The sequence below is a fragment of the Nomascus leucogenys genome, chromosome 3 (assembly GCF_006542625.1).
Source record: "Nomascus leucogenys isolate Asia chromosome 3, Asia_NLE_v1, whole genome shotgun sequence".
Lineage (NCBI taxonomy): Eukaryota > Metazoa > Chordata > Mammalia > Primates > Hylobatidae > Nomascus > Nomascus leucogenys.
Window position 1 is genome coordinate 122,211,712 of NC_044383.1, and position 25,018 is coordinate 122,236,729.

The 25,018-nt window shown below is 40.0% G+C and overlaps 1 protein-coding gene across 2 annotated transcripts in view; it reads left to right on the forward strand.

Moving 5' to 3' along the window:
• PDE7B (phosphodiesterase 7B) overlaps positions 1–25,018 on the forward strand; it is a 344,692-nt gene that overhangs the window by 179,332 nt on the left and 140,342 nt on the right. Inside the window, exon 1 of one of the 2 annotated variants that reach the window (XM_030809726.1) lies at positions 6,694–7,198. The exons of the other annotated variant lie outside the window; for it this stretch is intronic. Within the exon in view, the coding sequence (XP_030665586.1) occupies positions 6,961–7,198 (238 nt within the window). The 5' untranslated portion in view covers positions 6,694–6,960. Of the gene's footprint in view, positions 1–6,693; positions 7,199–25,018 lie in introns of those variants that run through there. 2 annotated transcript variants of the gene reach the window in all.

Consider the following 25,018-nt stretch of genomic DNA (forward strand, 5'->3'; position numbering starts at 1 on the left):
AACAGGCATAAAATCCTTGCCACGTCGTTATACTCTAGCCTTGCTATTCAGAGTGTGGTCACGACCAACAATGTTGACATCCCCAGGAAACCTGTTAGAAACGTAGAGTCTCAGGTCCCGACCAGACTTCTGGAATCAGAAATCTGCATTGTAATGGGATCTCCAGGTTATTCAAATGCACATTAATATTTGAGAAGCCTTGATCTAGAATAGCCTCTAGGAGATACCATTTGGCATAGCTGTTCTATGTAATTCATAATTACCAGGAGGTAATGAGTGAAAGAGGGGAAATAAAAATCAAGTGGAAGAGGCAGCAGGATCACACGCAATACACGTGGAACAGTTGAAATCTCCTTCTTCCAAATTGACTTTGGACTACATAAATATGAATGTCAAGGACAAAAAGAAATCTTGTTAGAAGGCTTGATTCCTCATCATTTTCTCACTTTCCTTTTGTTATGTCATTTATATAAAAAATCTTTCTGTATCTTATTAGTGGTCTAGTTTATTTTTATTAGATTAAGAGGAAAGAACCCTCACTCAGGCATTTTCCAGCAGTTTTTTTGAGAATGTCTGGATAATCTCTCCTCCAGTCTCCTTGAGATCTTCTCAACATGGTCAAATTCTTGAGAGCATTCAAAATTTATGCATCTCACTTATTTAAAAAAATTAACATATTTCAGACTTTGTACGGGCCACTTTTTAAACATCACATTTGATTCTGCACACTACATTTCTTTTAAGCACACTTACAAATTAAACAGAGATCAGTTAGGAGCAATCAAAGTTATAAAAATGTTTGAGAAATAAAGACTCCAAACAAAACATTGAGGCCCCCGTCAGTTTGTCTAGGGAAATGAGGCCAGTAGGGGGCCTGAAGACACATGTTCACTACCACAGCATATGACACAAAGCTGCACAGCTCACGAACATCAAACACATTTTGTGTTTAGTTACTTTGGACTAAAAACAAAATTCCCTATTAAGAGAACCTATACAGCATTAACTAGAGCACTACATAATACATGATAAATATCATGCCAGATGAGACCCTAGACATGATTCCTGGGCTTTTATCATAACCTCCAAAATGCACTTACAAAGATTATTTATCTTATGAGCCACATACGTTGTTCTGTATCTGTCTATTCTCATTCATACTTTCACCAGGCCTACCTTAAGGACCTTGCGACCATCAAATCTCCTACTATCTTCTGCCACAGGTCACTCCCCAATACCCTATATCCAACAGCCCTGCCTTTGATTTCCTTTACTCCTGCATTCTCACTGGGGAACCCAAATTTCTGAAGTGAGACCTACTTCAAGGGTGGAAGGGCTTGACTTTCCAGCTTTCTAACAGATCCCAGGAAAGGATAGCCAAAATTTGTTTTTAATGAACTTGTCAACTGTGATATCATATAGCTTAAAAATAACGATATTAAATTTTTATAGCACATTACAGTTTTAAAATAACTGACATTCTAGTCTTATTTAATCCTTTCAAGATCCCAGTGTGATGGATAAAATGTTTATTGCCATCATATCCATTTATAGATAAGGCCCCAAATTTGGGGCAAAGCTCAGTGGTGAGTATAGATCAAAACCCAGTTTTTGTAACTCTCAGATAAGTAGTCTTAGAGAGTTACTTTAGAGATTTCCTTGTTGTAGCTGTTTTCTAAGAAGTTGACACACTTGAATGTGAAATTCTGAAAAGTGTACTCTACCACCACTATGATCTTTCACAATCAGAAATAAGTCCTGAAATCCTAGAAAGGCTATAGTCAGAGGGTGCCAGGGGCACACACCGAAGTATCAGATGTTCAGTGGTGGGACAGAATAGGAGGCTGTATTCATCAGCAGGCAGGAGCTGAGTAGAGAAAATCAAGTCTTCCTGCCATGTTGTTCTCAACCTTTTGTCTCACTGGACCCGTTTTTGTTGGGAAATTCACAGAGACAGTAAACTTAGCATTAATTAAGATCTTTAACAGCTAGCAGGATAGAGTGTGATGTTAGCTGAAATTCTAGTTTCTCTCTTAAAACATACAAAAATAAATGAATAAGTAAAGGAGGGAGAGGTCACTCACACTGAAAACCAGAATTAAGGCACAAGAGGCCGGGCAGGTCCCCAGTACATAAAAAAGGACCCAAAGGCTGGGACAGAAGGTCTTCCCTTCTGCTGTTGCTCCCACAGTTAATATTCATTTGCAGAGTGAACAGGAGAATGATTGGGTATGGTTTAGACACTCCTCCTACTTCGCCCCACCTGTCTTTCCTCATCTCGCCCCACATGCTCTCCCCCTTTCCCCCATGACGATGGAAATATGTGCTGCCTTGTAGGGTCGGTCTGTAGACTAAATCATTTTTCCTACTTGCTGGCATTATTTCTTGAGATTAGCTAAGGCCAGAGTTATCACATTTCTATGTCTCCTAAATTGTTTGCAGTTCTTCTACTTAGACTGTATAGAACCAAGTTGAAAGACCTGTTTTTACTTCCCTGCTCATTTTGAATTTTTTTTTTGAATTGCATTTGTAAAAGCAGAGTGGTCTTGTGTGTGCGTGTGTGCGTGCATGTGTGTTTACACATCCATACTTGAACTGATGGAAAGTTCAGGACAAAATAAATAAACTCCCTCCATAGTTTGCATTTTTTTCTAAAACACAGGCCACAGATATGGGTCAATAAAGGTATAAAACAATTCCAAATTATCTGAGTGAGAAAATTTTTATTCAACTTTTTGTTTTGTAAGAATCTATTAATAGATTCAAAGTGAAAGAAAATGACAAGGGATATAAGTTTCTAAGTTTCCATTTTTTTTTAAAGGTACATTCTCTAGAATTTTTAGAAATATTTAATATTATAAATGCCTTATTTTTACAAATCATGTATAATAAATGCTTATCTGCCTAGTGACTGGAGCACCCATAGTCTACGAGATTTTTACATAGCCCTCAGAACACCAAAAATTCTTCAACATAATCCAGGTTCTAAATCAACTATATTTTTGACACTTTCCTTGGTTGTATACTTTAGTATTGGGGTTATCAATTCTTTTATAGCTTCAACTGCACAGCACAGTCTTTTTATTTTTAGTTTTTGGAAGAAGGAGCCAATGCAATGGCTAGTTTTTATTGAAAAGAAGAAACTTTATAGCACATTTTGAGTAACTTAGTGCAGGGGCTCAGTGGGCCAGCTTGTAATAGTTTCCAGTCAGGGCATCACTGGGGCTCACCTTTGTCCAGCCAAAACCAGATGATGGCCCTATTCTCTTCACAGATGCTGCCCACTGCTGGTGAAGGAGAGGGGCTAAATTAAGGTCCTCTTTGGTACCTGAAGCTGCCTTTGGGGGTAGTATATTATATGGGTCCAGTCCCTTCCGTGCAGCCATCATGACGTCCCTCTCCAACCCAATCACCTGCTCGTTGTCAGTAAGAACATCACCTCCAGATGCCTTGGAGTGCACTTCAACCACCCCTCTGGGACCCTGGGCCCTCAGGGCCTGCACAGCTGGCACCCCAGCTCCTCAAAGTAACCTTGAAGCCATGAAGCCATCATACCCTCAACAAGTAGCAGTACTTCCAGGAACAGCAAAGTCTTTTTGATACAATTAGGTGTCCACTGTCCATTGGAACAAGCTGTTTTGACTTTGTTAGTTCTCATTATTTTGGGTTGATTCACAATGCCTGAAAAAGAACTTGGTTATTTTGAAAGTCTGTCTTAAAATGTCCTGTCTGCAGCCCATTAATTACTGATATTAACATGTGTAAGATTCCTCACAAGTTACCTAGATGGGTCTTCTCTGTTCCATGATTCCTTTGATCACATAACAACCCCACCCTTTCCCCACCCTCAGTGATCCAAACTTCTGGCTGCAGATACCATATCAAGGTGAATGATGTCCACTGAGTAGTGAAAATTATAGGTTTACAGGCATGCTCTTCTAAAGTAACTATCTGAAAAACAAAAGAGATCCCAGTCTATGAGATGCTAGCTACAAAATGTAACAAAACCACCTTTCAGATAATTCACATGGTATAGAGGTTTTAGTCCAACAAGTACTAGCCTCGCATCAGTTTGTCCCAATCTCTTGAACCTGCAGTTGAGCCAAAAATTTCTGAGCCAAGCTTTCTCGCAAGATTTCCTGTACTTCCTGTTTCTATGTGAGCCAGAAATACCATGAGAACGACCTTTCTTGTGGTATTTTTTGCCCTTCTACTCCAGGATGAAAATAATACCATATTGGGGGAACTTTTTTTAAATTGTGCAAATATTTCCAATTTTCAAACCTTCAAATGAAGCAGGTTCCTCCTTGGGAATGAAAATGTGAAATGGTGATTGCTTGGCCCTGACTCATCTCCACTAGGAAGTATTCGTGCTCAGTGATCCAACATTTTGTAATTTCTCTAAGATATTTTTACAAGGAACTAGATAAAACAGTACAGAGGATACAATGGATATGTATATCCTTGGATTTTTTTTAAAAAGTCATTCTTGAAGAAATGAACAATGAAGTGTTGTGTTCTTAGTACATTAGTGTATGTGATATATTATATCATATATTTGTTTTCTTTGTTCTTAACCCCTTTGTTCCAAGGGTCAGGATATCCTGACGCTAAGTACTATTGCAAAATAACTGAACAAAAATAAAAATAGTCAAACACTTAGGAAACTCTTCAGTTGCTATGTCAAGGAAGTTTGTGACTGAAGAGTGAGTTTAAGACATTATTCAGGAAATATTATAATAAAGCAAAACAGTCTACATGTGATTATTAAATAAAATCATCTCAATCCTAGAGAGTCTTGATGCCCCCAGCCTAATGGAAGGGTAAGATAAGGGCTGTCAAAGTGGTGGAAGTGTTGAATTGATGCTTAAATCCTTTCATCTCTTATCAGAGAGGGAATAAGGAAGGGCACATCTTTCTAATCAAGTAGACCACTGATTATTCCCTAATTGTGTTGTATGTATATCTGGTTGTTATAGAAAGAGCTGCTAGATCAATATAAATTCAATAAAAGCAGTGTCTTCAATGTCTTTATTATTGTTTTATACCCTCTTGACCCTTCTTTACCTGTTAGGAAGGAGAGTAGGTTTGCCAGTATACTTTTCCATCCAGAAAAAAGAAAATTCACTTAATCCAGTATGGAAAACTAAACTTATTAACCATGGATTTAGAGAAATAATAAAACAACAATAAAATTACAGTTGTCTTTGCTGGTTTCAACTTTAAAAAAAGAAAATGAGGTGGGAGTAATGAAAATAAAACACACTTTACAATGATCTTTCTCCTCTTCCCCAAGTTTCCTCCTCTCTCCCATGAAGAAATATCAAATAATTGTGTGATAAACCAGCCTTGAAAGGAATGTAGAGCAGAAGCAACAGATTATACATCAGCAAAATGGCATGCCAAGCAAAATAAAGCACTTTGCAATGTGGAGATGTGAAGAGGAGAGGAAGATGGGATTGTTACAATGTTCTCCAAGAAAACAGGGGCTATTCACTTGAATGTACAAGTTCAAATTGTTCCTACAAACCCAATTTGCTGGCAAAAGTGCCAAATACAATACTACCCCACTTTCGTTTCTGTCCAAGGCCTTTCACATAAGCTACAGGGGGCATCGCCTTTTGTTGAATTGGTTCTTACTTTCAGGGTTAGCGCCTCCATCTCTGAGACTAGGAACAAGAGGCATGGCCCACGGTTGAGGTTGCCCTCAATTCACCCACTCTCAGGTCGGGGACACAGTAGTCAGTGGCCCACATAATAAGTCAACAGCACTCTCCCTCCAGAAGGTGAATCGTTAACATTCTTTTCTTTCTTTCACTGCCATTTATGTCCCCTGTGAACATCCTTTAAAATGATTGTTCCTTTGAAAATGGGTTTTGAACGAGCCTGAGCCACATATCCAGGCTATGCAGGCCACTGCCCGTATGCATGAGGATCTTGATGCTTCCCGAATTCGCATCTTTTGGAGTTAACTGTGGAATGCGATTCAATGTTATTTCCCTTCCAGCTGAAGGGCAGCTGAGGTTATGAAGGGATTTGACTAATAGGTCATAACCCAGATAGGTTTGCTGAGAACCAAATGACACAAGGGGGGAGGGATGTGGAGAAGGAGCGAGAGTGATCAAACTGAGGCACTGAGGATCAACCAAGCCCATCCCAGCACTGGTCTTGGTGACTGGGCAAGGTGCCCCCCAACCCCCATCACGCCCTCCAGGGAAAAGCAGCTGCAGATTGGTTCTGCAGACGCTCAGCTTCCTCTGTTTTTTTTGAGAACTCCTTGGGGCTTGCAGGGCCTGAGCCTGTACCACAGGGGGGGACTCCTCTCCTGACACCTCCAGATAACTGGCCTCCAGCAAGGGGGGAACCCCTCTGTGAGGTTAGCAAAGGGGAAGCCCCGCTTCTTTGCCTGAAGTCCTTAAGAGCTAAGCCGACAAAGAGCTAAGAGTCAACAAACTTTGACAAGCACCAAAAGAGAATTGAGAACAAATAAATCAGAAGAAAGAAGAGGAAAAGCAAATGCTAGAACCTCGATGGCTTTTTTTTTTCTCTCCCTGCTGTCGTTCCAGCTGTAGCCTGGGATTAATTAAGTGCTGTGAACTCAGAGCCAGAGAGAGGAGGGGAAAAAAAAATGCATTCTATCTCTAAGGAAGGAGTACAGTAACAGTTTCTCACCAGTGAGAAACCTAGGGAAGTGAATCGCTCTCATCGGCGGTGTTTGTGGAGGGCCTGAAGAGACAGGGAGGTTGTGCCAGGCTGGAGGAGGCTTGTCTTTCCAAAGCTGGAGAGGATCTTACGAGGGTTCGGCTTTCCCTGCCTGGGAAGAATTTCCCCTGTGGTAGCAGCAGCAGCAGCAGCAACAGAAACAGCAGCAGCAGCAACAGAAACAGCAGCAGCAGCAACAGCAGCAGCAGCAGCACCACCACCACCACCACTACCTCCTCTTCTGGGGCACAAGACAGAATGCCTGTGCTAGAGCGCTATTTCCACCCAGCAGAGCTAGGCAGGAGGTGGACAGGCCCAGAAGGTGTGCTGCCCTCCTCCCCGGGAAGCCGGCCGGTGTGCCAGCAGGGGCCGCTGCCCTGGGACTTGCCAGAGATGATCAGAATGGTAAAGCTGGTTTGGAAATCCAAAAGTGAGCTGCAGGCGACTAAACAGAGAGGCATTCTGGACAATGAAGATGCTCTCCGCAGCTTTCCAGGTAAATTGACCATGGGGTGTAATAGGTCACAGGACCAAGTCTGATAACTAACTCCCCTTCTTTGGAGAGTCCAAGCCATAGGGAGGAAGATGAACTGTGTAGCATCAGGTCCGAGGGCTGTGACTTCCAAATGTCTGCTCTATGATAGAAATGCATCTTGAAATTAAAAGTGATTTAATAGGAGGAGCATTTGACTGGAAATCAAGAAACTTGGGTCCCGGACTCAGCTTGACAAATGCTTGCCCTTTGGGCTTGCACAAGCCAAATTTCCTGAGTTTCAGTCCCCACCGAGGAGGGGGTGGAATTGGATGCTCTTTAATGGCCATCCTGACTCTAACATTTCTTGTCAACAAGTTAGAGATATCCCTAGGAGAATATTCTCCTCCGGTTGCTTTTTATCATTCTTTATATAAAGTAAAATACATTTTCCAATTTTTAACTATGCCATTTACAGCATGTATTATGTTCCCAGTACTGAGTTTGGCATGCAAGCTTTTTATGTCCTGGGCAAGTTGGTAAACTTTCTTGACTTGGTTTCCCCTTTGGCAAATGTCAGTAATACAAACACCTTTATTGATATCAACTCACTCACAAATGTGGAAATAATGATTCCCAGGGACTTTGTCTTGTCATAAGAATGTGCTGTGTTTGGGACGGTTGTGGAGAACTTCACTGTGTTTCTGACAGTGGATACAACCACCGCCAAGACACCCAGCATGCCTGGGAAGGATCCCAAGGGGCTTCGTAAACTAAGAAAGCCACAGCTGACTACAGGGCACTCTCTTTCTTTGAGGAATATGTTGCTAGATATTTGGAAAGTGGTGGGTTCACTTCAGAAGTAAGAACATGAGTGTGTGTTTATGCATCTGAAGTCTTGGCTAGCCCTATGCAGTGGAATCCTGGCGTGCCATTGGCGGTGAGGGATGGGGTAGATGGAAAAGATAGATCAAAAATTACCTCTCCCTTTCTCATGGAAACAGAGTGGGAAATAAAAATCTGGCTAGTTTTGATTTTAATGATTTATGCCAGGAACTTGTTTTAAGTTATGACTTAATAATCTGTAAAAAATATTATCAAGAAGTTAAAACTCTGGGAAAAGAAAAGATTTAAAAGGGAGAAAAAAACAAGGTTGATCTCCAGTAAACAATGAGTCCTTGAGTACGTAGGATAGTGAGGGAAACGAATAAAACTGAGGTTTATGTGGCAATTGGGAGAAGGATGCCCAGGGAGATGGGTCTTGGTCAGATGAAATGAGGTAACGCTAAACCAGTATTGCATGTGAATAGGGTAAGAAAAATGGAAAAACCCACCTGGGCAGAAAATTTTACTCTGACACTTCAACTCTTAGCACTTTAGGTTTGTTTCAGTCAATTAAATGATTAAAATTCATATTACAAACTGCACCCTTTGAGAAAACTATCTAATGCAATAGTTGTTAGCATGTCTGTGGAGATAGGTGTACATTATTATTTATATTCTATATTAGTGAGCATCTAATTCCTGAAAAAGCAATACTCTGGAGAGAAAGCAGAACTCCTGTAGCTTCTTATTACTTAAAAGGCACACTGTTCTGGACACGATGAAGCAGGGCTTGTTGAGTCTTACTATACCTCTCTCTACCACTGCCTCACATTCAGTGGAAACTGTCTCTGAAGCCACTTGGATTCGCAGGGAAGCTGCACCCTGGTCTGCTGTTGAGGTTACCTGCCTGTGTGGAGACAGGCTCTATAACACCTTTCCAAAGGATGTGTGTTTGCCTCCTGTTCTTCCTCCTGTGCCTCCTCACTCTCAGGGAGATGAGGGCTCATCCTTACTGGAATGGGCATAAAACCTTATCATCATCATCCATCTATGCAGCAGAAGGTCATAGGATGCAACCCCAAAGATGAGTGGCTTCACTTTCCAAACTGTCTCTTACCTTCTTCCTCACTCATCCTATCCCTGATGCTGCATTTCCTCCGAGCATCAGCTGCATCATTTTCACCACAGCAGAACAACAATGGGGGCCTCAGGAACACTTACAGACTATTTCAAAACTTCTGGCATTTTTTTGTTTGTTTTTAGAAAGTGGTGATTTAAGGCCGGGCGCGGTGGCTCACACTTGTAATCCCAGCACTTTGGGAGGCCGAGGCGGGCGGATCACGAGGTCAGGAGATCGAGACCACAGTGAAACACCGTCTCTACTAAAAATACAAAAAATTAGCCGGGTGTGGTGGCGGGCGCCTGTAGTCCCAGCTACTCGGAGAGGCTGAGGCAGGAGAATGGCGTGAACCCGGGAGGCGGAGCTTGCGTGAGCCGAGATCGCGCCACTGCACTCACTCCAGCCTGGGCGACAGAGCGAGACTCCGTCTCAAAAAAAAAAAAAAAAAAGAAAGTGGTGATTTCAGCTGTTTTCAGTTAATGCACAGAGGCAGAGGTTTATGATAGACAGCTCTTCAAAAAACACCAAGACACATAGTGCTCTCTCGCTGTCTCTCTCTGTCATTTCATCCTTGCCTCAGTCTCCTCAATTTATACTTTCATAATCCTTTTAAGCAACTGACTGTGCATCAAGTGAGCCTTGCTTTATGCTTGAAATGTGTTTTCCTTGGCTCAGTCGACTGAAAATTTTCTATTCAAACAACAAAGCCCAGGTCAAGCATCTCTCTCTTTAAGATGCCTTTCCTGATCTCCAACGGCCTCCCATCTCCCCCAGTGGTAATCTATTCCCTCCTCTTTGCTATCTTTACCTGTAGCTACTTAACATTTTACATTTATAGCACACAATATTTTTGCTGTGATAGTAACTAAAAACGGGAAAATTCAATGTTATAACATTCTGTGTATATTTTGATTGCTTGTGATAACGAATTGATTTAAATTTTTTTAAACCATGAAATTGCAGAAATTCTGAATCGAACCAACGGTTACTTTAGAGGACTTTAAAGACGGTGTCGTTGGCTCCTAATGTGTTTAATGGAGCCTTAAAAGTCTCAGTGTTTCTTTTCCTTAGCAAAGGGCATCGTTATTCTTATGCACACTTCTTCAACAAGACTGGAACTTTGTTTCTCACAAGTGAAGTAGAAAAATGTTCTGAGATTTGGCTAAGGTAATAAAAGGAGAGAATAAAAAAATGGGAACATACATATGTGTTCATGAGAGATTTTAAGGTGAAATACGCTGAATTGGGAGTATGGAATGGAAAGAACAGTCCCCTGGAAAGAGTGGAGGAGTGCCAGAGAGAAGGTGATACATAGAAACATCTTCTACCATCTTCAGATTGGCATGCTCTGCAGACTGTTGGGTGGCTGTCCAAAGCAATAGACTGTAGGAGGGAATGGGAGATGATAGAAGGAAGGAAGAGGAGCTTGTCACCTTTACGTGTTAGGGTCTATGCTTCTGGGAGTGCCCCCAAAGCTGGGCATTGGCCAAGGCATTGTTCACCCTAGCAAGGGGCTCTGGAAGTTATCAGCATGCTTGAGGTCCAAGTGTCAACTCTGTTCTTTGAACTGTACCCAATTATTTAATTGTGTTAATACTCATATCTTTTTCCCTTTATGAAGCAGACAAAGGATTATCTAATTATCTAGTTAACCCCTGTATTTTGGGGATGAGGTAAATAGTTCAGAGAGACTCAATAAGGCATCCAGGATCACACATTGAAACTGTATCAGAACCAGACCAGCATTTCGATTGCCCAACTCTGGTCCACAGAACTCATGTTGTCAGGGTACATGCTGGGTAATAGAAATTTAAATTTAAATCAAGACATGGCTTTATTGATTATATGTAGATGGGGCAAAATGAGAACTCATGATGTGTTATAAACCTTGGTCAAACCAGAAAAATAGTATTACTATGCAGAACAAGTCAAAGGATTGTGTCTCGTATACATTTTCTACTTATTCTGTGGGCTTTAGTCTTATATCCAAGCTTCAAATACTGCAAATGTCCAGGGAAAGATCCCCAACTATTGTCAATAGAAAGTCAGCTTACACCATTGCAGTGACAGCATGCACCCATGTGGGGAGTGGGGAGAGGGATGAGGATAGAAAATAATTAAGTAGCTTCTCAGATGCTATGAGGACAAATATGATGCTAATTATAATTCTAGTCAGCAACCTGTTTAAGACTAGATATCCCTTAGCAGGACTTGTTCTTAGTTGAATAAATAATTAGATTTTGGAATTCAACCAAATAACCACAAACTCTGCAACTGGGAAACTTACCTTTCATTTCGGTGTCTCTAGTCTAAATTTTGCATTATAGTTTACTTATTTATTAAGCTTGTTCCCATTTCAATAAGCTTCGGTTCTAGGAAAATATAAATACACACAAATCCCTCAAAGAAAGAAACTCATCTTCCCCATAGCCATTGTAACGTCTCCTGCCTTTCAAGGAGAATACAAAATCAGAAATTTGCTTTATGCTCAGGCCTGAATATCAAATTATTTCAGAGAAGAAAATCTCCAAAACCATTCTCTGATTCCAGTACTCTACAATTCAAATTAACATTTAAACTACTATTTCAAAATGTCTCAAGTATCAAGCACGATATAAATCAAATATGTTGAAGAATGAACATTTCGATCATTATAATCAAGAAGCATTTATGGGATGCTTAGTGTATACCAGGCACTGTGCTAGGCACCAGGGACTCAGAGATGAACCAAAAGCTTAATGAAAGAACAATTATGGATTTATGAATCAGAGCTCTGTCTGTAACTACAGTGTGAAAACAAGCACTTGTTAGTTTAAACCTGTCAACTCAAACTACTGGCTGTAAAACGGGTAAAATTCAAAAACACTTGTAAAAATTTATACATACTTTCAAATACTCATCGGTTCTAATGATTTCATTCAAAGCAGGACAAATTGCTTTGAGCAAGGAATCAATTAGTCTCAATGGCAGATAAGTATTAATTCATAACATTTTTCTAAAACTACTGCTTTTAGCAGCCTGTTTTCACTCTGTAGTGATGCTGGATAATAATCATTAATAATTTAATGCATCTTTTAAATGTGAATGCAAATTGAGTCAATACTGGAGTACATCATCTCACTTTGACCTAAACCTTCTCCTTCACCTGACTTATTTTCATGAATGACTCATGAAAGGTTCAAAACTGCTAACTCCAGCTCCCCAATTCCCACTAGTTCTAAGTCCATAAGAGAGGCTAAGGGTGCCAGAGTGTGATTGCAGTGTTGAGATCTTAAAAGTTTTAAATTCTGCATCTCTATTACTGAACTATGTGACCCTGGGTGGGTACTTCACCTCTCGGTGCCTCAGTTTCCTCTTATATAAAAAGAGAATTAATAATAGCACCTTTGCATAAGGTTGTTGTCGGGATTAAATGACATAATAGTAAAAAAAAAAAAAAAAGTGCCTAGAATAGAACCTAACTTCCACCACACTCTCAGCAAATGTATACTCTCATAATTATCGGTGTTTGTGTTATTTTTCTCAACAACTTCTCTCATTCATTATCTTTTCTCTGTTCAGTTGCATGGCCCTTGGTCAAACCTCATGTTGTTTTGTCTATAATCTTGCAATAGCCTTCAACTCTCTCTATCCATTGTCATTCTATTCTGTGATTTAGATCAACAGTGTTAAAAGAAAAATCAAGATATGTCTCAACCCTTCCTCAAAATCCTTTAATAATTCTCTAGTGTCTACAGAGAAAATCCAAATTCTTTCCTCCTGCATTCAAAGTTCTCCATCTGGCACGAACTCACTTTTCCAGTCTTATTGTCATTATTGCCCTCTGGGTACTCATATTCCACCCAGACAAGACAAACCTCCCACAGCATCCTACTTGTTTTCTGCTCATTGTTCTCAATGCTTAAAATGACTTTGCTCCATGTCCCTAATTTATCCCATTCCTTACTTAATATCCCACACGTATGTTAGCCCCTTCATTAATCCCTCCTGAGATTACTGAAGGAAAACATGCCTTTCTCTTCTGAAGTTCCACAGAAATTTCTTTGTATTTATTTAACAGGAAATCACTTTATTTTGTTACAATTAGTGTACATTTCTTCCTCTCCTCCTAGATTCCAGCTCTTTGAGAGTCTGGAGAACATTCTATTTTTTTCGTGTTTTCCCTAAGATCTGTCGCATGTCAGCCACTCAATACATTTTGATATGTGAAAAAATAAAATTATCAGAAGGAATAAAATAGCTTACAAATTGCCATCAGATGCATGAATGAACATCTTTTTAGGGACAGATTACTCAAGAAACATGAATTCTAGCTCTTGTTTTTAATGGAATCCTATTTAAACATATTCTAGCAGAAGATCAGGATTAGTCATTATAGCTTTTAAAATAAAAGAATACACAAGAGTGAAGTTCAGAACTATTAAAAAAAGGTATAAGTGCAAAACTAATATGAGACAGCTCTCTCTTCCTATAGAGAACTTGTAATTTACTGATAATTACAAAATTTTAGAGCAAATGCATGCATTTATAGACTTTTAAAATAATTACTCTGTTATGCGTTTTGGAACACTTTACATAAACTAAAGTTTCAAAAGCGGTGTCTTCTACAGGTAACAGTCTGTAGACTCCTGAACATAATTTCAAAAATAGAGTGCAGAAGGTGTGTGTTTACCCAGCCCTACAAATGAGCTTTTGAGGGGCTGGTGCTCAATGGAGGATGGTATTCCCAAGCCCTCTGCTCGTTCTCTGCAAACAGTTTCTTTTTTCTTTTCTTTCCCTTTAAAAAAAAAAATTAAACAAGGCTGGTTCAACTGGACAGAAAAGCATTGACTTTTGCATCAGACCAATTCCAAAAAAAAAAAAATTAGTAGCTTTATTGTGAAAAGCCTGAAAGTTTCAAGTTTTTTTTTTAAACTCACGAAAGTAACTGAAACTGTGTACTGTCTTCTATCTGATTTTTTCCACTCTTTAATTTTCAGTACTCTTGATAATACATAATAGGTACATCTCATCTTATCAGAAATAGTAAGCAGAGCTCACGGAATTTGTGATTTAATGCAATGCTGTAGTCTTGTTATACACACAGTGTGAACTTTGTACTTCATTTTCCTGTTTATCCCTCTCTGCCTTTCCATACATTTCTCTTTGGAATTGACTTCAATCACTAAAATGCCAAAAGACCACCCCAAGAAATGAGTTTTGTATCTTTGAACTTGTCTTAAATTTCCTCAAATTATAAAATTATTAGAGGCCCCTTCTTCTAAGCACTTCTTCTTACTGAAAAAATCCACATGACATATATTTTAGAGCTTATAAACCAAGTCACTGTCCTGAGCATTTTGTTACTTCATCAGCTGTAACATAAATACTGAAGGAGTACTCCAGTGAGTAGGTCACAGTTCTCATCATGAGTGACAGGAGAAAACTTGTCAGCCTTGTACGCAGTTGGAAGGCATGGCTGACAAAGCAGGGTTTAATTGTGGAAGCCCTTGGGTCCAAGGGGCCAAGGTTACTACAGAAAAATAGAATCACTAGAGAGAAAAGAAGGACAAATTTCAAGAGAGACCGAGTTGCAGTTGCATGAACGTGGTAGTAGAAATTGAAAGGTACAGGAGCCAGGAAATTGTAAAATAAAATCACAGCTAGAGCTATGATGGGAATGAACATAAATCTTCCGTAAAGGTATCAAAAAGGAAAATTAAATAACTAAGGGTAATAAGACACATATCATGCAATAATTAGAATTTTAATGTTTCTTAACCCCTGGAACTAAAGCCAAAGCTAAAGAAGGATTCTCTTTCTTGCTTCTTTCTCCAAATCTTTTTGGATGACACCCAAATATTTCACATAAATCTATAAACATAAATGACAAGCACTTCAGAAAACCTGAAGGACAGGTACATTTAGAGGATCCGTGATGGTCGTTCATTCAAAGAAGTGGATAGTTTGCTGAAGAAAATAATTTAGAAAGAAAAGAAGAAGGGACAGGCAGACTGCCAGGCCTCGAGCACCCAGGAAAAGGAAGTCAGGTAAGGTCACTACAAAGAAACATTCAAATATAAGAAGCGTAATAAAAAATACATACAGAAATGAGAAGGAAACAGTCACTGTTTAAAACATTTGTAACAGAGATTTCAAATTTGCACACTCAAATGTGTGATGAAACGTAGCCTGAGTCTCTTCTTCAACCAAGAAAATTATCCTCTTGAGCCCACCCTGATGGGGAATAGGGAAATTTAAACTTGTTAATTAGCACCATGGTGGTCAGCCTCTTTTCAATTACTTCTTTTGAATAAATACCTTCCCACTCTTTGCTCCTCTCCAAGTTGGCATCTGGGTGAATATGTGCTTTGGGTTCCCACGTACCTATCCAATGTTTCTCCTGCACATAACTGAGAGGTGCCAACCTCAGAGGGAGAAGCAAAGGCATGTTCATGTGCCACTGGGCTCTGCCTGTGACTCTTCCCTGCAATTCCCCAGGATATCAGGAGTAGACTTTGCAACTGTCTCTTTGACATGACCTTACCCTGTGCCATATCCTTTCCTCCCAGCAGAAGGAAGCCTCAATGTGCCCATATCTACAGACCCACCTCTTAATATATTAAAGGGATCTAATAAAAGAATAAAGAAAATCCTTTTATCTTTCCACAAAGACAAGCTCTTAAGATTATTGTCCTGCAAACTCACACACAAAACAAAACCCGAAAACCTGTTACTCTGAAGGCCAGACAATGAATATCATCTCCCTTCTTTTCTTCTCCTTCTTGCTATAATATTCCAAATGATCTTCCACGTATGCCTCTAGAGGGGTGGAAGCAGAGGATATGCACAAGAGAGTGCAAAAGAAAAGAAAATGTCACATGGACATATATCAAAAGACATCTCTATCACACGCTGGTTAAGTTACTATGTGCTAGGCCCTATCCTTGAGCATTGCATATTCAACACGATTCGTTTGAGTTACATTCCCATGCATCAGCTAGACCTGATTCTTCCACCCTCTCTACTACCACTCTTTCTCTGTCTCTCTCTTAAAATAAACACATACATTTCCACAACCATCTCAAAATGTTGACACTGAAAAGTTTGACCAAATGACTGTAATACATGAAAAAGGATGTGTACAAATCCACCTTTCTGGTTGGTTTTCACATTGAGAGCTGAGGTTTCGTATCTGCCATTCATTGGAATTGTGGTCCTAATCATACAATGTATTGTATTCTGGTCAGGTCTGATACATTGTCACTGCTTAAATTTGCTAATTGGAAATTCTGAGAGCTCTTCTCCTCCTTTCTTTGGCCCTTATGCCCTAGAAAGAAAATGGGGAGGGAATGTAAATAGACAAAATTGGACTAAAACAAATTTTGTTTGGAAAAATTTTTGAAAATGTCTCAAATCCTCCAAAAATTGTTAGAAACATACTAGGAGGTCACAGAATGGAAAATGATGTTTCAATGTTACACACAAATACTGAACTTCTTATGCTAAACAGTAAGCATCAACCAAATAGGTGTTATTTCCAACTTAGAAATAGAAGAAATTGAGACTTCTATTTACTGGTTATTTATTTAAGATATTCAGAAAGAGAAATGAAAAATTCAAATTTCTAGTTTTCTTTACTCAGTACATGGGATTGTGCTTTCTGTCTGGGACAGAATAAAGGAGATTATGACCTGTTAGAAGAGGTAGATATCAGAAACAACTCACTGATATCAAGGCAGAATGGCATATGCTTTACAATAAAGTGGAAATAATACTCTGTGGGAACATAGAGGAAGAATCAAAAGTGTTTATTCAACTAAGTTTGTCTAGTGCCTATCATGTGCCACATAGTTTCTTCATTCCTTAGAAAATAAATATTCATGATCCAAGAATGTTGAGGTAGATGGATGGATGGACGGACGGACGGACAGGCAGGCAGGCAGATAGATAGATAGATAGATAGATAGATAGATAGATAGATAGACAGACAGACAGACAGATAGATAGATGTGATATATGATATACTAAATGTACATACACAAAGTCTGTGCCAATTGCCAACACATAAGAGAGTGATTAATTCTGCCTGTATGATGGTGGTAAAGGAGGTGTCAAGAAAGGAGATGATGGGCTGGGCGTGGTGGCTCACAGCTATAATATCAGCACTTTGGGAGGCCGAGGCAGGTGGATCACCTGAGGTCAGGAGTTCAAGACCAGCCTGGCCAACATGGTGAAACTGTCTCTACTAAAAATACAAAAATTAGCCAGGCGTGGTAGTGGGTGCCTGTAATCCCAGCTACTCAGGAGGCTGAGGCAGGAGAATCCTCGAACCCAGGAGGTAGAGGTTGCAGTGAGCTGAGATTGTGCCATTACACTCTAGCCTAGGCGACAAGAGCAAGACTCCATCAAAAAAAAAAAAAAAGTGGTGATTTTTTTGAGGTACCGTTTAAGGTAAGTTACATTTCTCCAAATGAGGAAGAGATGGAATACACTATAGGAGAAAGAAACACAGGCCCAAATGCAAGAAATTCCAGGGAAAGCCAAGTTATGGGGTATAAAATGAATCAGGGGAGGGCTAGGATAAGACTAGAAAGATAGGCTGGGGGTCAGGTTGCCAATGGCCTCATCTGTCTTTCTTTGGAGTTTATCCTATAGGGATAAGAAAACTTCAGACAATTTTAGTGGGAAGTGACATGATAAATTTTATATTTTAGAAAGATCATTCTAGCAACAGTGGCTGGTGAAGAGGTGGAGTTAGGGTGAGCATACTAACGAATATGTATAACCATAGTGGCATTCATTGACCATATTTATAAGATGTTGAAAATTTTGAGATGCTGAATATTTTCTCTTCAACTTACAGATTTCCCAAGTGCTATAGTATTTTACACAGAGCCACAAGAAATAATATAGAAATAATCAAGCCAAAGCCCTTGACACATGGTATCATCCTATCATGAAGGATTTATATACCCTTCCATCTAGACATACTGTTCCAGTCATGTTCATCTCTTCCCCAAATGGAGAACGCAGGTTGTCGCCATAGTCTCAGAACAGTCTATCCTTCTTACATTGCCAACTCACATTTCTTCCAGTACTTAGATTGCCTGTTTTGTTTGTTTGTTTTTGAAATGAGGACTTGCCCTGTCACCCAGGCTGGAGTGCAGTGGCTCAATCACAGCTCACTGCAGCCTTGAATTCCTAGGCTCAAGCAATCCTCCCTCCTGCCAAGTAGCTGGGACTAGGGATGCACACCACCACACCCAGCTAATTTTTTTATTTTTGTAGAGACATGGTCTTGCTACATTGCCCAGGCTGGTCTTGAGTTCCTGGCCTCAAGGGATCCTCCTGCCTCTGCCTCCCAAAGTGCTGGGATTACAGTTGTGAGCCACCATACTGGCCCTCCATGTTTTTCTAAGCAAACAATTCTTCCCATACTAGATGCTACTGGATGGATGAGAAAACATTTAAGAAAAATATGATTTTTTATGTAGCTTATAATGTAGTATGTTAAAGTTACATCCTCAAAAACAAACCAAGTGTGATCAGTACTCCATGAGGATTGGGCATTAACTGACTCTTTGTTGGTTGACCTAGGAAGGCTCTGTGATGGACTGATCATTACAGCTATGTCTTTAGGATGGTTAAGATCTCAACAAGATGTGAGAAATTTGGTGAGGGAATAAACGTGAACATAGGTACAAAGGCAAAGAAGCACAGGAAATGATTGAGAATGGAGATTAGTCAAATGCGCTTGGCACAGCGTTAGGAGCGAGGAAGAGGGGGAAACAGAGAAAGACATTAGTGGGACAAGACTGCATATGGACAAGAAATCTTAACTCTTGTAGAACCATTGAAAATCTTTAAATGGAACAGTAAAGGGTACTTTCAGTTGAATTTTTTAATGAAAATGGGTCTTTGAGAGGATCTAGTTAAATCACCGCATTTTCTTTTATGGTGAGAAAGCTGAGACTCCACAGAAGTTACACAACATATGTGGGGCACAGAGCTAGTTATTGACTGCACAAGGGCCAACTCGAGGTCCCTTGACATCCAGCCATGCCATTGACTCAGCCACGCTGCTGGTCATGGTCTAACCCTGAAGCCGCTCAACTCCAGCCGAGGCTTCTCTAACATGATAATCTCTCTAAATTCAATTTTCTGTCCTTTTCACTCCCAAATACTTAACTCTGATGGCATTATATAAGTGTGTAGTGTCCATCTTTCCACAAGCAAGAGTTAGATGTTTACATGTAAACCTACATGTGATACGTACACATGCATTTTTCTTGTTTCCAAACTTAGAAATTGTCTAGGCAAGTCCCAAGCCCTCTCTTTGTGAATTTTCCCATCTGCATTGCCTGCATTGTACTAAAGAGATAGATGTTCACCAGAAAATTTAAAAAAAAAAAAAAATGCCAGAGGTGAGAATTTCACCAGGATTGTGAATTAAAGTTATATGTAAGAGAGATAAATAGAGGTGGTAGCTGCTGGTTGCTTAACCATTATAAATAAAATGTTACTGTGGTCCTTTTCAGGAGTTCTGCTGCCTTCTGCATTGTTGCCTGGAGGTCGAATTTCAAGCAGGGCCAGTGTAAGTGGCTATTGAGGCTTTGGTCTGTGGTGCATGTGCCCATAAGCTACTGAGGATCAGCCTCTCAGTTCCTCAGGCTCTCTTTGCAAAAGTAGTGGTGACCATGATTCAGGACCTGTACTCAGAATGCAAGTTGAAGATTTAGCTACATTTAGGCAAGATTTTATAAACTGGACAGGCCCAACTCCCACCATTTGTTTTTCTTTCCTGCTTCTATAAGGTGTTTGTAGCCCCGAAGGAACAGTGTAATCTTTGATGACCATTTTTCCTCCTTTATCCTCTGAAACTTTCTCCTCCTCCTCCTCCCTCCTCCTCCTCCTCCTCCTCCTCCTCCTCCTCCTCCTCCTCCTCCTCTCAGACGCTTCCCAGGCTGCCTGCTAATGCCATTCAGAGCCTGTCTGCTTATGACTACCCAAATAAGGCAATACTTAGAAATACAATTGAAGTGGCTTCTTCTTTTAAATCAACAATAGACCTTGTTCCATTAAAAATAAGATCCTACTCTAAATCATTGCAGAAATTTTTTTTTTATGCTTATAAAGAAATGTCAGTGAGTGAGGGGAGTGGGGGCGGGCAGAGATTTCTGATGTTATTCTTAATTATTTTTACTCCATGCTCTCTGTACCTTTAGATCTAGCTGAGGCAGAAACAGTGAAATGCCATAAAATAACCCTCTCTCGAAGTATATTTGGCCTCACAGGAAACAGGAAATACCAGAAAAGATCACAAGAAAAGCTGTAATCATAAGATTTCTAGCCTAATTCTTTTGACGTCAGCAGTTTAGATAAGTCAGATAAGCAATCGCGAGCATCCGCGAGTTCTTGAGTGCCAATCCAAATACCAACAGTGCATCTTCAACCCTTTTGAACTCTCGCATTGTTGTTTAGCCCCTGCGAGGAGGCTCTCCTCTCTTCCCCGCAAGAAGCATATCCTGAAATTGTGAATTATGGATTTTATGTCAACATTAAGGTGTTCAAAGACATTATGCAGAGCTTCTAAATTGGTCCTGTAACCAATTCAGCTTGCTGGATGCATTGTAAACCCTGGATGAAGCCGAGTGTTAATAAAACAAAGGAAAACCAAGCCTGGTTCATCTCAAAGGGAGTTTGCTTCCTGAAGTTTAACTTTTCCAGTCTGGGCAACTCATCTATGGCCATGTAATGTCTTTGATAAAATGCTAAAAGATTTCTTACCATATCCAAAGTATTTAGTAACTCCTTCATTCTTCATTATTTCCACCTTTCCTTCGCTACCACCACCTCCATTGCCCACCACAACAACATACTTACGGGTTGGTTAGATATAAATGATATTGAGGAATACACTCCCCTTCGAGACATTTTCCTAACTTCAGAACCAGGACCATGGAACTTGACCATTATATAATAAGCAGAGGCACGTGTATGGGCTGTTCAGAGGGATGAAGTAGGAATTTAAATCAAGATTTAAATAGATATTACATTACATGTACATTTAAAGGAAAAAAAAGGCTGAGGATAAAAACTCCTTTGCACAATATCTACCTATTTCCAAAAAGATTTGTAAGCTTATATGAAGCTTGCAATAAAATGTAAGTACACAAACACATAAAACCATTCTGTCAGGATGAGAGATAAATCCATATATAAAAAGTAGGAGGAAAGAGAAGAGTTACGCAAAGCAGTTGAGCAAAACTGGGATCTGAACTTCCTAGCAGACAGGGCAAAGGGGAAGCAAAAATGATTACTACATTCATTATCTCCAGGAAGATTTGCTGGGAAGAAGATATTTTTCCTGGCTTTGGGTATGTGGAGCAGTTTTTGATGAGGACTGTCAGTCTGCTACTGGAGGATGTCCTTCTGAAGAGGTGAAGTAAATGGGAAGAGGTGAGCCACCTGGGGAGAGTTTTGCAGGCCCTTGTAGTGAAAGACGGTTCCATAAAGAACTGAGGAGTTCCAAGTGGGGCCCATCCCATTGGCTCCCCGTGGAAGAGTGCAGCCATGTGGGAAAAGTGCAAGTCTCCACCCAGAGCTCAGTTCTTGCGGGTGTATAAAGTTAGGGTACAGCCCCCCACCCACAGCATGCCGAACACATGCTGCTAATCCCATCATGGGCATACCTGCCATTATAATCTTTAAAATGGAAAGAGAAAAATTAAGAAGCAATGTTTCCTTTTAGATAGTAGAAGTGTTTTTGTATTTGCCTTTGGTCTGTGCCAGGCATTTGGCTTCAATTATATACACATCGGTAAGGTGTTCTAACTAACTCATAGGTGGATCCTGAGTCTTCTACCTGGTTTTTAACCCAGCACTTCCCTCATATGACTACACTCTTCCATCCTCATTCCCCCCAATTGTGGACATATTCTTCATCTCTTATGTCAGACCCGTCCCAAGGCACAAGCTGGGGCCTATCCCATTGATTCCACTGAATGATCTCTATGTATATTAGTCTGTTCTCATGCTGCTAATAAAGACATACTCGAGACTGGGTAATTTATAAAGGAAACAGGTTTAATGGACTCACATTTTCTTTTTTTTTTAAGTTTTAGGTACATGTGCACAATGTGCAGGTTTGTTACATATGTATACATGTGCCACGTTGGTGTGCTGCACCCATTAACTCATCATTTAGCATTAGATATATCTCCTAATGCTATCCCTCACCCCTCCCCCTACCCACAACAGGCCCCAGTGTGTGATGTTCCCCTTTCTGTGTCCAGGTGTTCTCATTGTTCAATTCCCACCTATGAGTGAGAACATGCAGTGTTTGGTTTTTTGTCCTTGCAATAGTTTGCTGAGAATGATGGTTTCCAGCTTCATCCATGTCCCTACAAAGGACATGAACTCATCATTTTTTATGGCTGCATAGTATTCCATGATGTATATGTGCCACATTTTCTTAATCCAGTCTATCATTGTTGGACATTTGGGTTGGTTCCAAGTCTTTGCTATTGTGAATAGTGCCACAATAAACATATGTGTGCATGTGTCTTTATAGCAGAATGATTTATAATCCTTTGGGTACATACCCAATAATGGGATGGCTGGGTCAAATGGTAATTCTAGTTCTAGATCCCTGAGGAATCGCCACACTGACTTCCACAATGGTTGAACTAGTTTACAGTCCCACCAACAGTGTAAAAGTGTTCCTATTTCTCCACATCTTCTCCAGCACCTGTTGTTTCCTGACTTTTTAATGATGGCCATTCTAACCGGTGTGAGATGGTATCTCATTGTGGTTTTGATTTGCATTTCTCTGATGGCCAGTGATGATGAGCATTTTTTCATGTGACTTTTGGCTGCATAAATGTCTTCTTTTGAGAAGTCTCTGTTCCTATCCTTTGCCCACTTGTTGATGGGGTTGTTTTTTTCTTGTAAATTTGTTTGAATTCATTGTAGATTCTGGATATTAGCCCTTTGTCAGATGAGTAGATTGCAAAAATTTTCTCCCATTCTGTAGGTTGCCTGTTCACTCTGATGGTAGTTTCTTTTGCTGTGCAGAAGCCCTTTAGTTTAATTAGATCCCATTTGTCAACTTTGGTTTTTGTTGCCATTGCTTTTGGTGTTTTAGACATGAAGTCCTTGCCCATGCTTATGTCCTGAATGGTATTGACTAGGTTTTCTTCTAGGGTTTTTATGGTTTTAGGTCTAACATTTAAGTCTTTAATCCATCTTGAATTAATTTTTGTATAAGGTGTAAGGAAGGGATCCATTTTCAGCTTTCTACATATGGCTAGTCAGTTTTCCCAGCACCATCTATTAAATAGGGAATCCTTTTCCCATTGCTTGTTTTTGTCAGGTTTGTCAAAGATCAGATAGTTGTAGATATGCGGCATTATTTCTGAGGCCTCTGTTCTGTTTCATTGGTCTATATCTCTGTTGTGGTACCAGTACCATGCTGTTTTGGTTACTGTAGCCTTGTAGTATAGTTTGAAGTCAGGTAGCGTGATGCCTCCAGCTTTGTTCTTTTGGCTTAGGATTGAGTTGGCAATGTGAGCTCTTTTTTGGTTCCATATGAACTTTAAAGTAGTTTTTTCCAATTCTGTGAAGAAAGTCATTGGTAGCTTGATGGGAATGGCATTGAATCTATAAATTACCTTGGGCAGTCTGGCCATTTTCATGATATTGATTCTTCCTACCCATGAGCATGGAATGTTCTTCCATTTGTTTGTATCCTCTTTTATTTCATTGAGCAGTGGTTTGTAGTTCTCCCTGAAGAGGATGGATTCACATTTTCACATGGCTGGGGAGGCCTCAGAATCGTGGTGGAAGATGAAGGAAAAGCAAAGGGACATCTTACATGGCGGCAGGCAAAAGAGTGTGTGTGCAGGGGAACTGCCCTTTATAAAACCATCAGATCCCATGAGACTTATTCACTATCACGAGAAGAGCACAGGAAATACCTGCCCCCATGATCCAATTACCTCCCACCAGGTCACTCCCAAAACATATAGGGATTATTACAATTCAAGGTGAGAGTCAAACCATATCACTGTGGAACTGTCTTTCATTGTGAGGGTCTGTAAAACTGTCCAAGTGGCTCATCTCTACAAATGTGTATAGAATTAGAGCCAAATGTCTGGAACAGACCAAAGGCCAATCTAAAAACATTTCTACTATCTAAAAGGGAGCATTGCTTCTTAATTTTTCTCTTTCCATTTTAAAGATTATAATGGTAGATATGCCCATGATGGAATTAGCAGAACATGTTTAACGTGTGGGGAGTGAGAAGGGCAGGGAGATGATGTACTCTAACTTCTGTGCTATAAAACGTGGATTTGCCTTTCCAGTAGTAAACCTTGAAAGTATTCTTTACTTCTACTTTTTAATAAAACTTTTTGCTCTCTACCTTGAGTGCCAGCACTGAGTCTTTTACTTCATTGGTATTCCCTCAGTGTAGGAGCACATGTAGATGGAGACACTCAAAAATTCATGTTGTGCTAAAAGTTCAGAGTAAATATCTAAATACATTTTTCATTTTATTTGAGCCCATTTCACACACTTTGCCCAACATTCTTCTTAGTGAAAATCCTTTTAGTATTTCCCAAAGATCCAGAAAGACTGGAAAGAATGTACATGTTTAGATTAAAAGATAAATATTACACTGAAAGTAGCACAGTAAATATGAAAACAAGTGGATCCATTCCTATTTAGTACAAAAGTGAGGAGCAGCTGGGTGCTAAGTGTACCTAGATCTGCAGTCCAGACATTGTTTCTGAGACCACTTCCAAAGAAACTTACAGACGAGGGCTGCCCATGTGGCATGGGCAAGGGGGCAGGGTCTAAAGGAACCAGATTAACAGCAGAAACGAAACAAGGTTCTTGCTCCTTTGTACAAAGAA